We start from the raw sequence: 13,968 nt of genomic DNA on the forward strand, positions 1-13,968 counted from the left end.
CACATTTACAGAATTACCTGAAATTAGGGTCGTTGATTTCTTCAGGTGTTTCTACGTCTCGTGTAATTTGAGTACTATATAATTCCTGTAGTAACTTGTGGGAAAGGTTGGCAGCTCTGACTTCCACAGGGGCAGCCCGTAACTGCGATAATCCAAAACGGCGTGCCATGTTATGTGTGTTGTGGTTGTTGCTAATGGTCACTCAGGCGAGATTTATTCCCCCCCCCCCTTCTCAGTGGGGCTTCACGGTCATCGTTTCTGCGCTGTCTCAGGCTTGTAGGAAAAGTTACGTTTTCTTAAATGTGTAAAACTTCCATATCTTGGTTTCAGATGATAGAAAATGTGGGTTAATTTATATATTAACCATGGCAAAAGCTTTTTTTTTAAATTTACAAAGGAATGTTCAGAAAAACAGCACGGATTTCTTAATGTGCGGTTATTTTATCTATCTGCCCTTCCTAGGCGGTACTTGTCTCTTTCTTTCACGTTTTATGCTAAATACTTTTAGGAATGTCACACCTCACGTGTGCTACATTCACTCCGCGTCCCCGTTCTCAAAAATTTGTCGTCACGCAACAATTCTGCTGTAACTCACTTTTCCTGACTGTCTGTCTGAAATGCTTCGCGTTTCCCAAAGATTTCGATAACCACAGGTGAACGGATAGGCATTTCCCAAATTTAGGGATGTCACTTAATGCCAATAAACTTATACAGTATCACAGAAAAAATATTCGATATCCGTATAAATTTCGGATATCGATATATCGCTTTATGATTTTATTATCGATAGAGAAATAAAATTGTAGACTAAAGTTTTAAACCTGAATCACATCGTCTGTAGTGAATAAGGCAACATCATTTGATGATCTTATCACTGATATCCAAATAGAACTTTATAATTTTTAATGAAACTTTACAATCCAATGTATAAATACATGTGCGAGAATTTTAAATACAGACAATAGCAAAATATTATGTTTACGACTGAATTTGATTAGGTGCTTGAACAAATAAACATTTATAAATCCATTAAAAGATTATATATCGATATTATTACCTCCCATATCGATTGGTATTCGTACCCAAATCGTCTCTGGCAGTTGGCCTGGGATTTTCCTTCAAAAATATAATGTGTAAATTCGTGTGTACGTTTTCGCCACAGGACGGTCATTGCTGTAAGCACCTGGTGACTGATGTTGCTTGAGGGGTGGGGGGTGGAGTCAGGGATGAGAGATTAATCGCTTTGGACACGCCCTGTTGATCCCTGCATCCGTCGTCCGTCCACATAATAAACCAAGCGTTTTTCTTTGGAAGGCAAAAAAAATGGCGGTGATGGTAAGGACCAGAAAAGACTCCAGGAACATTGATTCTCATGTCACTGTTGATATTAAGATGACAGGGACCCCGGAAATGTTCGGAATAGGGTGTTCGAAAATTTACTTTACGAATACGATAGGATTATAGTATACACCGTAGCTCTAAGTTCCTTTTGAGCAGTTCATAGCAATTTAACTGGTGAAATACTGCCTCGCCTTTATGAAACAGACCATTTCGTGTGTTCTCAAAGTATTTAATTGTATCCTCCTTGGTTCTATCAGGGACTGTGTAGTGTTTTTTCTATTATCGATTGTCAGTGTTGATTTCATATTAATTTAATCGAACTTAAGTTTAAAACTGGCTTCATTCTAGATTTCTGCGTACACCCGAATAAGTCTGTAATAACCTGCAGATAAGAATTAATTTTAAATTGCCCACTGGAACTTTTTTCTCTCTTCATAGAGAACGTCAAACTGAAGGAAAGAAAAATATTGGGGGGGGGGGGGGGGCTAGCAGAGGGTTCCGCGTGATAAATTGGCCGGTTTCTCTCTCCTCGTCCACTTCCAAACCCTTCCTGATCTCCTGCTAATGTTTTATTTCCTTTTTTTGTGTGTTTTTCCTCCTTCCCTGTCTTTGTCCGTAAGACTTTCTGTATTTCTAACATCTTAATCCGACCTTACGCCCCGGTACTGAAGCCTGGTTCACACCCTCACTGTTCTACGGCGTCACCATCCGTGTCGGTATTGCAGATTACTGCATTTGATGTTCTTGACTTCCAGGTTAATTGAATTGTCTCGTGGAAGCATTGACACTTGGGGGGACATTTATAAAATACCGAAAAGCGCAAGATATTTGACTCCTTCCGGTTATTTTAATTTTAGTAATATTTTTCTAAACGTCACAACATAAATATTTACTAACGTTGTCGAAAGTAATGTCATCTTGACACACCCTGTCTCACGATAATTATAATTACGCGGCACGTGGACTTAATACGTTGTAATGACAGGGGCTGGAGAAAAATGAATTACGAGGTGATTTATATACTTTGTACACTACGTATATTATTAAAGATTATCAAAATCAAGGACTCAGGTCTCAGAAATACCTAGGAACAAGATACTTATTAGACACGAGAGAGAAAATAGTTCGTTTTCATTTCAGTTCTAAGAAAGATTGGTTCCCATCGATAAATTTTGGTTCCAGTGATTCTAACATCCGCCGCTCGCCGTCTGAGCATCGTTAACTGTCACCGGCGGTGAAGTATGCGCTGACGGATTGAACCAACCCGGACACAGAAAGTTTCTTGCCTTTCGAGAATAACTACGCACGGGGACATGAGTAAAAGAGTTAAATACGAAGATTCGAGGCTACAATATCTGGATGTACCACTAACTCATCTGCGAATAAGCTATTAAGAATGTGATCAGTTGATGCGGCGTCATTAAAACGCTTTTAAGACGCGTCTTATAGCCGCGTCCCGTTGTGAACTGACTTTACGACGGAGAGGTAGAGGGAAATAGAATGAAGGGCCATCTCTGAAAAATCCCCAAGAGACCTCAGCCTTACGTGACCGCCTCTCCTGAGGTCCTGTCTATTAGCTGTCAAATAGTCGGTCGGTCACGTGACCCTTGTAGCGAGCCCTTCTTCCGGGGTCCTCTGGCTCCTGGTGCCGTCCGCGTCGTGATACACGCATTTGCCACAGACACACGGATAAATGAGCGCTAGTTACAACCTACACGCTGTTGCGTACTGTATCTGTGCGCGAGGGATTTCAAAAAGAAATTAAGAGCCGTGCGCGCTAAAGTGAAATATGGCTTTACTTCGTGATTCAAGATCTCTACTTCACATTTTACTGTATTCAATCGGTGTTAAACCCCGTTCATTCGTATCGTCGAGATCCGAATAGTCGATTGATCGAAGATCGAACTAATCTCTGATCGCTCGGCCACCGCGATCTCCTGACTTTCCTATTTAGAAGTCAACGAAACATGAAATAATATAAGATAGTGTAATTGCGTCATATTGTGAATATTATAACAATTATTTATTTTAATCCGTCTGATCACAATATTTCATTCAATCATTTACTTACAGGCCGATATGTACATCTAATAACATTTAAGAAAAAACAACACCTTCGCCCAAAAATGGAAAAAACAAACGTAATGAAACATCACCAAAAAAACTACAGAAATCATAATTGAGTTTTAAGTTCTTAGATATATTTTACACCTGATGATGGTTTTATAAAAACCGAAACATGTTGTGTAAATGTTCCGAAATGTAAATCGATCAATCGATATGGAACATCAATGATATTTTATTATCTTAATTATAAGGAATTTTAAATATTGTGATAAGACGGATTAAAATAAATAAATGAAATAATATACCTAATCGTAAATTACACGGTTTTCCATGATTTGTTGACTATTCATATGCATGTACCAAATTTTTTGTGAAAAAGTCAAAAAATACTGTGAATTATGAATTCAAAAGTACATAAAAGGAAAATGTCTTGGCTATTCAAACATTGTGTTCTGTGATTGCTTTCAACAGCAACTGTTACTGAGATCTTGGAAGTCCAACCTTGTGTACGCATTGCACAAAGGTAAGGGATGATCATTTTGAACCGCACGTTCTGAATATTGGTGCTACTCCAGAATTCCCTGCCAAAAAAAAAAAAAAAAAAAAAACTCTTGTCAAACTTAACTCGCGCGTAAAAATATTTCGTATATCCGAATGACATACGTGAATGGTCTCGTGTTACCAATGCAAAAAGCAAGGGATTTTGCTTGTTGTGTGTGCCAATTCCTATGCATCACCACACGACTGCAGCAGTTAAACAAAGTAACTGGATAAATTAAGATACAAGAGACCAGTGAACACCGGAGATAAGAGACAGCTTTAATAACAAGTACTTAAAATGTGTATCGTTTTTATGGCCTCAATTTCTAGTTAGCCATTTGATGTTCGTATTAAAAGAGACAGTGGGAACTGCTGGAGATAAAAGGTTGTAATTTTTCTTGGTCAGTAGTGTACGTCTGTAGCACCATTTATTTTTAATTTAACTTCCTTTTTCGTTATTAATTTTTATTACCGTGAGTCGCGCAAATTACACGTTGCTCCTTCACTCTGGTGGATAACTGCCTTAGAATCGTAATAATATTCCGACCAGAACAACTTCTGTCTCTCGGGCTCGAGTCATTACATAAAATAAAATAGAAATATCTTATTTTATTGCCTTCTACCGATAACATTAAGTAACGCTAAGGTGTGTCAGGATTGTTAAACGTGTACTTAAGTAAGCACCAAGCCGTGAAGGCGCGTGGGGAAATGGAGGTATAACTCCACGCTTTATTAACCTTGGCTGTAGCTTCTCGCCCGCGGAAGGACCACGATTTGAATTGTCCGCCGTCATTAATAAACGAAGATGGCTTATATACGCAATGAGTAATTATGGGTTATGACGCCATGTAATCTTGTATATGCTTATCGACGTTTCGGAAGAGCTAATACACAGAAACCCACAATTGAAATTTTCATCGCCGTGAACATCTGCGATGAGATTTAAGGTTCTCACGGATGGGAGATGGGTGTCTTCTGGTGGGACGTTGCTACGTGTAGTCTCGTATAAATAGACCGACGTTTCGGACATCCCCCCACCACCACCACCATCAGGCCGGCGTGTTACTTTACCCAATTTCTTCCGCGTATTTATTATTCATATCCGTGTGTTTTGCCTTGTGTCCGTAATTTAAAGTAATTTTCATCTCTGTTTGTCTTCGTTCCTTTATCTTTGTTTCGCATTCTCATTTTTTTTCCCTTCTTACATTCCCTTGCGTTTAATTATTTATTCATGCCACATTCCTTCTCTCCAAGCCCAGTAATTCACGATGTTTGTGCTTTGAACCCGTAGGTCTCACTTGGCGTAGGCTGAGCGCTTACATTTCGGCATCACATACACCGTGATGCGTTACCCCCACCCCCTCCCCGATTTTTCCCATGCAGCATCTCTGTCCACAATGCTAATTACATTAACGACTCCAACCCTTTCAGTACCATTGTCACCCTTCACTATCTTGTACCCACCGTTAATGAATATCCATCCCCCACCCGGGGTTGGTGTTATGCGCTCGGCCGACTTCATTTTCATATCCCGTGGCGACCGGACTTGTCACTCGCCTGTCACGTGGTAATTCGTCCATCGCGTTAGTCCTACACACATCGGCAGGTTAGGTTATAGACAGATGCCTCTCGTTTTTCGCCTGTTAATTCATAGAGGCGCTCAGAACCCCCCCCCCTTCCCCCGGTACCACACAAAGAAATAAAACAAATAAAATTATATTTTTTATTAATCATAATGTGGCCTGTTATCAAATTATCGAATTGTAATTTTTCATAATTTTTCACTATTTTTTATTGTTAGATCTGATCACGAAAATTGGTTCATTGTTTTTCTTTCGAATAACAATGCAGTAGCCATTTTAAGAAGTTGGATATTTGATGTACATAACCGCCGCCATTTTGTGTCCGTAAGATCGTCTTTGATTATTGTTTTTGATGTCGATTTGACCTTGAATTATATTTTTAAATACAAGAGATACATTTGTGAACCAGATGATGCCACTGTGATATTTTTTCTTAACTTAATCATTAATATCAGTTGTTGCTGTCGTGAAGATGAGTCGACTTGGAATGTCTAGGTAAAAATGAAAGGATAATATTAAAATTGATCTTGTCTGATTCAAAGTAGGAGCCAGTAGCGACCTCTTGGCGATTATTAACTACTCGCATTTCGATAGTTTCTGATCAATCACGTATCCTTCGATATAATTCTGGCTTCTTTGCAGCCTTAGGTTCGCTTTTGAAAACGTAGTTGAAGACTTACTTTTCAACCGGCAGATTCGTGTACGTAGAACGTATTTGTACGTCTTTCTCTCTCCCTGCGTGGGAGGTGAACTCCGTGCCTTCTGCCAGACTCTGGCCTGTTTCATTTTAATTGCAACTGACATGACACGCCCCTGCAGATTCTCTTTCCTGTCGTGATTAAAAATTTGCTACACATCGCAGTTCAAGGGTTTCTGTTATGCAAAAAGGCATCTTCCACCGGAAAATATACAGAATATTAATACGTAATTGCAAGCACGAGGGAAAAAGTTCTCTCTGCGTTCTGTAGCGTCCATTAATACTTAATAAAACCAATTGTCCATGTCGGTCTTCTGGATAGCAAAGCCACGAGGCCTTGTATGTAGATACCAACGTTTCGTAGGAACGTACTGTCTCTATCTTCAGGACGGAATTACAAAATTAATAGTATTATGTCTTGTCATTTGACACTCCCAGCACGATGGTCAAGGAACAAGTTAGTTTTTCCAGTTTAGATTACGTGTGCATGCAAGGGGAAACATTTTCTTGCTTGTAAAAGTGATCCCGCTACGCGCCATGTAGGCACTTAGGGGGAGAGGAGGTCGAGAGAAAGTGGAGCCATGTCTCCATAGCCCCATACGCCTTCACAGCGTGGTAATTAATATGTATCAGGGACAAATTTCGTTCTGATGGCATCGTCCTACGCCGAGGTGTGTAATTGGCGTGTTTCCTGAACAGAATCTTGTATTGATTTCTTGTTTCTGATGATTTGATGGTCACCCTAATAATATTTGGTGGAAAGTTGTGAGTTTCCTCGTTGTGAAATTTTCTGTAATTCCTGTCTGTTGGTTAGGTCGAAACACTTTGCCCGACATTTCCGTCCCTGTTCAATGTATCCTCACATTATTTTTACGTTTTTGTTAATGCCATTGGAATGGTGAAGTTACTTGTGTGAGCGGCAGAACATCGGACGAGTTTCACCGCGTCACATTTATCGAATTGATATATTTCGTCGCTTAAATTACCGTGAAATTCGAATATCGTAGTAGGTAGATGCACCGCCATTTATCATTTTCATGTTATTTTTTAAAACACAAATCGGATATAATCTGGTTTAATCTGAAATATACACTGCGGGGGGTAGAAAGGAGCAGATTAAATGGGGTGGTTACTTTTTTATTATTATCATTTCCAATGTGACGTTACGAACAAAAAGTTAATCCATTAGCGTTTACAGTGTGTTTTATTATTATGGGTCAGGGTAAAATGATTTTGTTTTTCGATTTCAAATTACGTTTATGGTAGTGCAAACAGGGCTGGTAGAATTTTAATGGTTAAATCTCATTTGTTTGCTACTGTTTTTGTATATTTTAAATTGGGGAGGGTAAGTACTCTGCTTTATCAATATTTATTGCAGCTCAGAGACGAGGCAGGGCAACAGCCAGCCCATATTTCTCGCGTTTTTCCGATTTCACATTCTGATTTCCATCAAGAGGTGAACAGATCAAGGGATGTTGGATGGGCGTGACTAGTAGCACGCATCGAAGATTGGAAGGTAAACGTGAGGTTTGATGATTTGGACCGGATTTATGTGTCTCAGTATAGGAACCATTGACAGGCTTTTGTGTACACGAGTATGAATCTGTGGCTTCTATATAAGGTTGTGAATTTCTTGATTATTTGAGTGAATGTTAGATTTTAAAGAAAAATTGTATGATTAACTTCTTAGTTAAATTTGAACATTGGGTAAAGAATTGATGGTGGAAGTTCTTTGATACTCTTTATGAAAATTTTCGTGTTTTAAGGACAGATTAAATTATTTTCATTAAAAATTTCGTTTATTTGTGGTGTCTAATATATTTAGTTCTACGTAAGAGCATAAAAGCTAACCAGTCTTCGGGGACGGAGGACCTTTCTGTTTGCAACACAACTCAAGGCCTTCTTCGCCTAAAACAATTTCATTTTATCTTAATACGAATTTATCAGCCTAAAGCCAGTATTGCACGTCGCTATGGAAACCTGATTTTAGTCATTAGTGATGTCTGTATAGAGGGATTAATTTATTTTTGCATCTGTGTTAAGTGACCTGGGAGACGTTTCATTGTGATCTGAACTGTCACAAAAGTTTTTATACGAGTCCAGAAGGCAAATAATTTTTATTTCTTGCGATCGGATGACATTTCTAATAACATGAGGCTTTAGAGATGTCCTGAATGGGAGCGCATCGGAGTAACAGAATGTGCCCGGCGTCGGGGGGGGGGGGGATTTTGACGGCCACGTCCCGAGAGCTGGATCAGGGAGACAAGGGGGGGGGGGCATCGCGCACGTGGTAATTACTCATAGGCAACCCGCCACATTAGCCTGCTTTGCTGCCTGTCACTGTGTTAATTTAGACAGAGTGGCTCATTGAAAACCTAGCGGACTGGTAACCACCGCACGTGATAATGTCTTCATGTCACGTCAGATAAAACAATTCGCCATGCGACACGCCCACTGGAGCCAAGGTGAATGATAAATACGGAACTGTCTACGAAATTTTGTGTCATACAAGTTAGGAAATGTATGCATTGCTCATTTTAAATTCGTGCCTTGATACTCTTTTTATAAATTCTGTTGGACGTCGTGTCCTCACGCGAAAACTTCCGGTGTTGTACGACTCCAGCCAAAATGGGAGTGGAGACACTTTTTAATAGCATTACCCAGTGCCAAATTTTGTGAAAATCTATCAGGCGGTTGTCGAGTTCTTACACAGGGACAGACGGGCGGACGTTGAGAATCAGGGTAGATACCGACGTTTCGGAGGAACATGCTGTACCTATCTTCAGGGCTAAGAAGGAGATGGACCGAGATTTTTGTAGTGGACGCGTGTAACATGTTGACGTCTTAGCGGCGTCGCTCCGACACTCATTTCGATAATTGATGCTTCGCCGCCATTGATCATGATGCGCGATCTCGCCACATTATTCAGCCGCGTGTTTGCTGACTCTGTCAGGATTATTAATGAGCCTTTCCGTGCTTCCCCCCCCCCCCCCCCCGGTCTTTTAATTGTGGCAAAGTGTCCCTCTCTAGACCAGTGTCCTGTTACTAATGCATTTACCCTTTCTGCAAATATTACCAGATTCTTTTAATCTGTGACCCTATCAAAGGAAGGGTCATCCCTTTTTCTCGTACCAACACCCACCTCCCAAGTACTGAATTAATGGCACTCAGTTAAGTAGATGACAGTCAGTGAGCTTAATTTGCGTGAGGGAAGTTCATGGGACGATGTTCATAAGCAGCGTACTTAATGGTAATTGCACTGAGACGCTTAAAAAGGAAATTTGGAGGCATTCCGGCCTTGGCGACTAAACCAGACCTCAATGGAACCCTAGGGTCGGTCCATTGCTGTGCCAGTCGACAGTGAAGCGCCTTCTTCTCCATTTCAATGTTATTCTTCCATCTATTACTTGGTTTACCAAGTTATATTTTATTTACACCTCCTGTGCGTTTGTTAAATCTGAATTATTGTTTGCTTGTCGGTTTCTGTGGAATGTTTTGGTCTTGGTCTAAAAACGCACGCAGAATTTCAGAAGGCGGCAGTTGAGATCTAAAAGCCAATTACAAATCTTATGTGTTTTATGGGGTTTTAAACCAAGAACAAGGAGAGTTGTGGAAGAATGGGCTTGATTTTGACACGCCTTTGTCAAAACGGTCGACTGCAGAACTTGCAGACGTTTTAAATTTCCAAATCTCGTTGCTTGCGTTCTGCTACGAAACTCTTCTGAGGTCCAGTTAATTAATATTACTCAGAAAAAATGTCGCAATGCAATTGGCGGCAATGGTTCTTTCGTTATTTGCAAGAACCACGAGAATGTTTGTTTATATTTTATTTTGTGTCGAGGGCAAAGGAAGAGAGTTTCAAAATTTATATATATTTTTTGATCGGCTTTGTTAATGTGGTTACATTTAATTATTCCGCTTGTGTTGTTAGTTTGTATTCTTTTGTTGGTATGTGTATCATCGCACGTATAATTATGAATAAATTACTAGAATAATTGAATTCATTAAATAAAGGAGAGTAATGACTGCAGACTGAGATAGAAGTGATCGTTCGAATGACAACCGATGAAAGTTATAGCGTTGACCATTCGCCACGAAGTCCTTCTGCAAATTTTACGGACGCTTAGAAGCAGGTTTTATCTGCCTGACACACTCATACAGAACAGTCGTTTCAGACTGTAGTATTATACTTAGTTAATGGAATACAAACACAGTCTAGTGTCTACAGGAGACAAAGCAGACTGGAGCTCAGGTTTAAAGATGCCTCAATAAAGTCGAGCATTTCCTCAGCCTTATAGCTCATTCAATTATTTTGAGATGGCACTAAAGTTCCCTTGTTATAAACAGGGAACTTGATACTAACCAAAGTAAAAATATTAGTTTCAAGTGAATTCAGCAAGAAGCACATGTTTCGGATATTTTCTGGGGTAAGCTGTGGTGAGGTCTTCGAGGTTTTTTTAAGTACCTCCAAGCGAATGTGTCGCAAATTCTGATGACAGTTCGAATTAAATTGTTTACTTACAGACGCGCTGAGTCTGAGGCTATTTTAGTGATTTGTAATTGTCATAATACACCAGAGGAAATAAATGTATAAAATGTTAAGAAATTAATTCCGGTGGAATTATTTATTTATTTATTTAAAAACCAGAAGTCGCTCACTTAGTAAAATATCCCATCTTTATGGAACTACGTATAAGGTTCATTTTTGTGTTTACAAGAGCCCGTCAGTGACCTCTATCATGAGCCAAACCGAAATTATATCGTCACTTCAGCCTTTCCGGACAAAATTGTGTGCGTATTTCTCCCATGCGTACTACATGCTCAGCCTATATCATCTTCCTTCATTTTAACACTCTATTAATGTTTGGTAAGTAAAGACGCTCCTGGTGATATTTGAGGTTCTCACAGCAGCGAACATGAAGATGGTTGCTTTCGAAACAGGTGTCTTTCAGATGTCTTCTGATTCTAGAGCGGCTGTCATGCGCTCTAAGACGTTCAACTGTTTAACGATGTGTGAACACAGAATTTCTGAAAGCTAATCTCTTGAAGATAAATTCTGTCACTGTCAGTATCACGGATTTTTAACTTTTGGTTACAAGATTAAAATTGTCTTCATTTATTTCGGACGTCCGACAGTAACTTTTGGGATTCTGTTTTCAGCATTGATTTCAAATGTCTTGTGCCTCTGCTCTTTATAGACTTGTATTATCGTATCAATTTTTGTTATACTCAGACCTTCCCAAATGTTTCCGATACATTTATGATCCGCCGTTTTCTCGTACGACCTCTGTGATGAAATTCTGTTCTGTCGTATCCAATTTTTTCCAATTTCAATTTTTTCTTCACCCCAATATTCGGCTCTATATATATGTTATACATATCTTTGTAATGCTTGCCTTTACCATTTCTCAAATAACATGTGCTTCATATCCACTTCTCTGCCCTCGGCGTCCGTGGCATCGAGATTTATAATTATCCAGACACTTACGTCTTATCTTTTAACATGTAGAAACTATTTCACTAATTCTATCTATACGCTGTCAACTTAAAGCACTATCTGTGTCTGATAACAAATGCCTTTTTATGATCTCACCACAACTAGATTGCCTCATGGTGTCCACGATTAAGAAACCATATGTTGATGGTAGGGACATGCATCTCGTATGGGAAGTTGGACCTTGGAAGTTGATGACGAAGTTTGTGGGATAATATTAATATGGATCTTATGAACAGAGGTTGTGAATTTGTATTGCTTTATTTAATTACAGAATGTTTAATAAATAAGTGAACAAATTATCTGCACGTGTCTAAAGATAGTACATGCTTTAGGTCTGTTTGTGTTCCAGAAGTCTATGGAATGCGTTGGAACATGGTAACTATGAACCCTTTTAATTTTACTCTAAACCATCGAAACTGAGTGAAAGGTATCTTCCAATCACATTAAGGATGTAAAGGATATCAGAAATCCTTAATCTGTATCAGCTGTAGTTATTAGCTGTTGTTTCAGTTTAGAAAGTCAAATTTCATTTAAACAGGAAGAGGATTTATGACCGCGGTGGGAAGTGTTTGGTTTTTGTACTCCAGCTGATTCTATTCCACGGGATTGGGGAATTTCGCCGTTTACGACTTTCATTTCAGTTTAAAAAGACCTTTGAAAGCCTCCTCGTTTGCTTGTGTTCGTCTCCCCCTCTCCCTGAAGGAGTAAACTCAGCGGAGGTTGTAAATTTCTGTCGGTTGAACATCATGGAGCGGCCACAGAATTGTCTGCAATGTTAGAGAAAGGTTTTATGTTGCATCTGGAATAACGAGGTTAATTTGATATAAAGCTCCCTTTGTATCTCAGGCTAGTACTCGATGCCTTGAACAGCCTCTGATACATTCGTTTCAAAAGCAAATTCTAAGTTACGTCTTCTTTATTGTTTCACTGTGTCATTTTTTTTATGGAAAAGTGCTTTCACTGATATGCCAGAACGAAACTGTGAAAGCCACGTAATTTTTAGCATTTTTATGTTGCAGGTTACTTTGATAAAAGGTTCACAGGCGTTATCCGCTAATTATTCTTTGAATCCAGGAGTTCATCAAGAATTCAGCCCGTACCGCGAAGAAAACACAACTCTTCACCATTAAAAAGTTCGTGTGGTTAACCCTTTAAAGCTGAACCCCGTCTAAATAATATATAATAATTCAGCCCGTACCGCGAAGAAAACACAACACTTCACCATTAAAAAAATCAACTGGTTAACCCTTTAAAGCCGAACCCCGTCTAAATAATATATAATAATTCAGCCCGTACCGCGAAGAAAACACAACACTTCACCATTAAAAAGATCAACTGGTTAACCCTTTAAAGCCGAACCCCGTCTAAATAATATATAATAATTCAGCCCGTACCGCGAAGAAAACACAACACTTCACCATTAAAAAGATCAACTGGTTAACGCTTTTTAAGGAATTAATCGATGTTTACTGTGAGAATCATACGAAACCCCTAAACACAAAATTAAGACTTTGTGATTCCTAAAGCATATGGTAAATATAATTGCCATTCGGCTTCAGTGAGTTACAGAAATAATCGCTGTTTCCTCTGAGAATCACAAAAACAGACAAAATCTGTGGGCGAGTTGAAGTTACAGCATGTTACGTACTTTGATGGGTTAAGGATGTGTTCATTGAAACCTGGTGATTTGTTCTCTGCAGGTAAAAGTGATGTTGCGTGTGTTTGGTGGGGCCGTGTCTGGACCTGCTACCGGAGCGACGGCTTCCGGTAGCTGCACGACACCCGGAGGAGGGTCAGCGTCTTTTTTCAGCGTCGATAGCCGCAGGAAACAAGTGACGCTGTTTGACCCCGCGGCTTGTGGGAGCACCGCAACCCCTGAAGACCGACGCGTCGGCGTCGCTGCCCCGAAAATGTTCGCTTTTGATGCCATCTTTACACAGGAAGACTCTCAGGCAAGTACCCGGGTCCATATCGGATGCAGGGAAATAATCCTTTCCCTAAACTACATGTAATTTCTTAGTCGATACATAAATTAAATTATTATATGTTCCTCTTTTTAAATCGACTACCATTTAAAATGCGTCATTAATCAGATCCTACCAGCTAGTTGACGGCGACGCCCGTCACGAGCGCCTGGCTGGTTTAACGATGCATTGTATCTGATAGTTTATGTTGTGTATGGGACGACACTGAACCATAGAAAGACAGAAAGAAGACTATTTGTCGCCAGACTTGAAGCTTCC

The 13,968-nt window shown here is 39.6% G+C and overlaps 1 protein-coding gene across 1 annotated transcript in view; it reads left to right on the forward strand.

Moving 5' to 3' along the window:
• The window catches only part of LOC110834177 (uncharacterized), a 327,297-nt gene that overhangs the window by 286,564 nt on the left and 26,765 nt on the right, over nt 1-13,968 (forward strand). The window contains exon 7 of the mRNA XM_087349345.1: nt 13,426-13,677. Within this exon, the coding sequence (XP_087205471.1) occupies nt 13,426-13,677 (252 nt within the window). The remainder of the gene's footprint in view (nt 1-13,425; nt 13,678-13,968) is intronic.

This window comes from Zootermopsis nevadensis, unplaced genomic scaffold (genome assembly GCF_977971745.1).
Source record: "Zootermopsis nevadensis isolate Lab colony 2312 unplaced genomic scaffold, Znev_1.0 Znev_ptg000016l, whole genome shotgun sequence".
NCBI classification, from domain to species: Eukaryota; Metazoa; Arthropoda; class Insecta; order Blattodea; family Termopsidae; genus Zootermopsis; species Zootermopsis nevadensis.